The sequence below is a fragment of the Aegilops tauschii genome, chromosome 7, assembly GCF_002575655.3.
Source record: "Aegilops tauschii subsp. strangulata cultivar AL8/78 chromosome 7, Aet v6.0, whole genome shotgun sequence".
NCBI classification, from domain to species: domain Eukaryota; kingdom Viridiplantae; phylum Streptophyta; class Magnoliopsida; order Poales; family Poaceae; genus Aegilops; species Aegilops tauschii.
Genome location: NC_053041.3, coordinates 20,997,870 through 21,000,365, shown reverse-complemented (window position 1 = coordinate 21,000,365; position 2,496 = coordinate 20,997,870). Strand labels below are relative to the sequence as shown.

The 2,496-nt window shown below is 52.5% G+C and overlaps 1 protein-coding gene across 1 annotated transcript; it reads right to left on the bottom strand.

Annotated features, from left to right (window-relative positions):
- Window positions 1-791: 791 nt before the first annotated feature.
- Window positions 792-1,489, bottom strand: LOC109750948 (uncharacterized). The gene has a single exon (XM_020309864.3). The coding sequence runs from the start codon at window positions 1,429-1,431 to the stop codon at window positions 1,168-1,170; it is 264 nt and encodes an 87-aa protein (XP_020165453.1). The 5' UTR covers window positions 1,432-1,489; the 3' UTR covers window positions 792-1,167.
- Between the last annotated feature and the right edge of the window lie 1,007 nt (window positions 1,490-2,496).

Below are 2,496 nucleotides of genomic sequence, written 5' to 3'. Positions count from 1 at the left end.
CTAAGGTGTGCAAGTGGCGGATGGCGTCGTCGTCGCTGCCCACAGAAGCGGCTCCAGCGCGGATTTGTAGGATCCACAACCAGACCGGCTCGAGGCGGCCTATGCCGCCCTTCGCCTTGCGCGGGGATTGGTGCGCGCCCTGGACCGCGGCAACTGTTGTCGTGGGAATGAGCATCCAGCGGCACTGTCAAGGAGAAGGGGCTGGCGGTACCTGGTGCCTGTGGTCACTCTGCCGCCTAATCGGGCGCGGACTGCGTCATGCAGCTGCGGCCCAACGCAAAGCTACAGCTGCTCCTCTGGGCCACCGGCAACGCCGTCGAGTAGGAGCTCCCGCCCCTATCCATCCACGAGTGGCGGAGGGCAATGCCAAGCGCGAGCTCCTCGTCGTACAACACGGATGAGCTCAAGTCCTCCCTGGCGAGCACTGCCCAGTTGATCGCGTCGGACTCGCTGCCGACCATTGTGGAGGGGAGAGGAGAGAGCGAGAAGATGGGTAGTGCAGCGGAGAGGTCAAGAGAGTGAGGGTTTGCCGTACGGGTGGAGTATTTTTGGGGACAAAGGTGAGGACGTCATGGATGGGCTTATCCGACGTGGAGGCAGCGACCGGGCACGTCAGATCCGTCACATGTCCATTCCAGATATGGGTTGGGTATGAGGTTGCCCGTTAGGCTAAACGTTTGGACTGAGTTTGTCTAGTCTAGTTGGGTGTCGTTTTTTATCCAGGCAGTGACCAGAAACGCCGCTGGACGTTTGGGGTGGATATGGGGCCTCGGATCGGACAGTAGATGCTCTTACATATCAAGAACAAAAGTCCCTTATTTCAGATTTTCAGAATTATGTCCCTCTGAATTGAGGGGGTTTGGAATTGGATACACACATAAATAGAGGAAAGGAACACACACATGCATCCGTGCAAGCAGCTAGCTCTTGTGTCTTATAATCTCCGAGATAATTAAGCCAGACGTCCTTACGTGCGAAATCGACACAACACAAACACGAACGCCACGCGCACGCAGCACGTACGGCAGTGAAAAGAACAGGGAAAATCACATCCTCATGGATGCATGGCAGGCAAGCCAGATCACACACGACGTTCGCACGTGCAGGCAAGCGCCGCGTGTGTATCAATGGTCACCGACGGCGCCGCCCGTCAGCCCGCGCATCGTATCAGTGGCTGTGGCCGTGCTTGTGGCCACCGTGCTTGTGGATGTGGTGCGACATGGCGTCCTCGCGGTGCGCGGCCTTGTCCTGGTGCAGCTGCGCCTCGGCGGCGGCCACCTTGGCGGCGCCGCGCTCGTGCGCCAGCTCCCGCTCGTCGTGCGACCTCGCCGTCGCCGCCTCGGCCTTCTCAGCCACCTTGGCCTGCGTGATGGACGCCTTCGCCTTGGCCGCGCTCGCGCTGTCCTTCATCTTCTCCTTGGCGTGCTCCATCTTTGGTGAAGTATCTTGATTTGGTTAGCTGCCGCTTCTTCTTGGTCTTCCTCTTCTTATCCCCGGGTGTTGAGCTCGAGTGGGGTTTATGTAGGCGGAGCGGTGCTGAGTTGGAGCAATCGTTGCGTGACGCGTGGGTGAATGGAGGTCGGCCGATAGGGACGTGATGTCGGCCGGACAGATGGCCATGTGCGGTTGGGCCATCACCATCGCTGCATGTATAGAGATCGACATCGGCACATGGCCGCACAGTGCATCTCATGTCGGCCACCTGCAAAAGGAACAAAAGTAGGATTTCTCACACTCCGCGTAGTATTATTTTGTCACATTCTTTTAGAAACATCTTGGTTTAAATATGCATGTTTTTTCTTTTATATACAGACGGGGGAATGCGCTTCACATATACTCCCTTCTTTCCGGTTTATAGAGCTCAATTTAAAAATCTCAGCAACCAAGGTAGATGGTGAGTGATGGAATACTTTTTATAGTTTGCAAAAACACTCAATTAATGCTCTAGTTTTCCTCAAATAATTATGTTTACCAACGTATTAATCGCAATACATGCATGCATAAAGTACATGCATTGGTCAATCTTCTCTTAATACTTGCATGCGATGACTTAATGCATCTTGAAATCTGAACATGTGATGGGGAACAACCAAATTGAGCCTTATAAAATGGAAAAACTAAAATTCTGAGATAAGCCCTATAAACCGGAAAGGAGGGAGTACTCACACATCGTTCACGGAAGACTGGAGTCACTTCAGAATAAATTCACCACATCAAGTACCTTGACGTACGGCGCTAATTGAGGGAGAACGTACTTGGTATTCCACGTACTTTGCTCAATGTCGTTAAAAAATACTGTACTTTACTAAAATACATAGTTTTGGTCGAGCATACATGCATGTGCACAATCACAATTTTTAGCCCGGGTCTAGAAAAACTCAAACAATACTGCAAAATAAGCTAGCAGAGATGACGCAAAAAGGTCACCAATAAGTTGGGTGGCGGCGAGGGGTGCATGCCATTGATCTTCCACCTCTGCTAACACGTCATCAATGT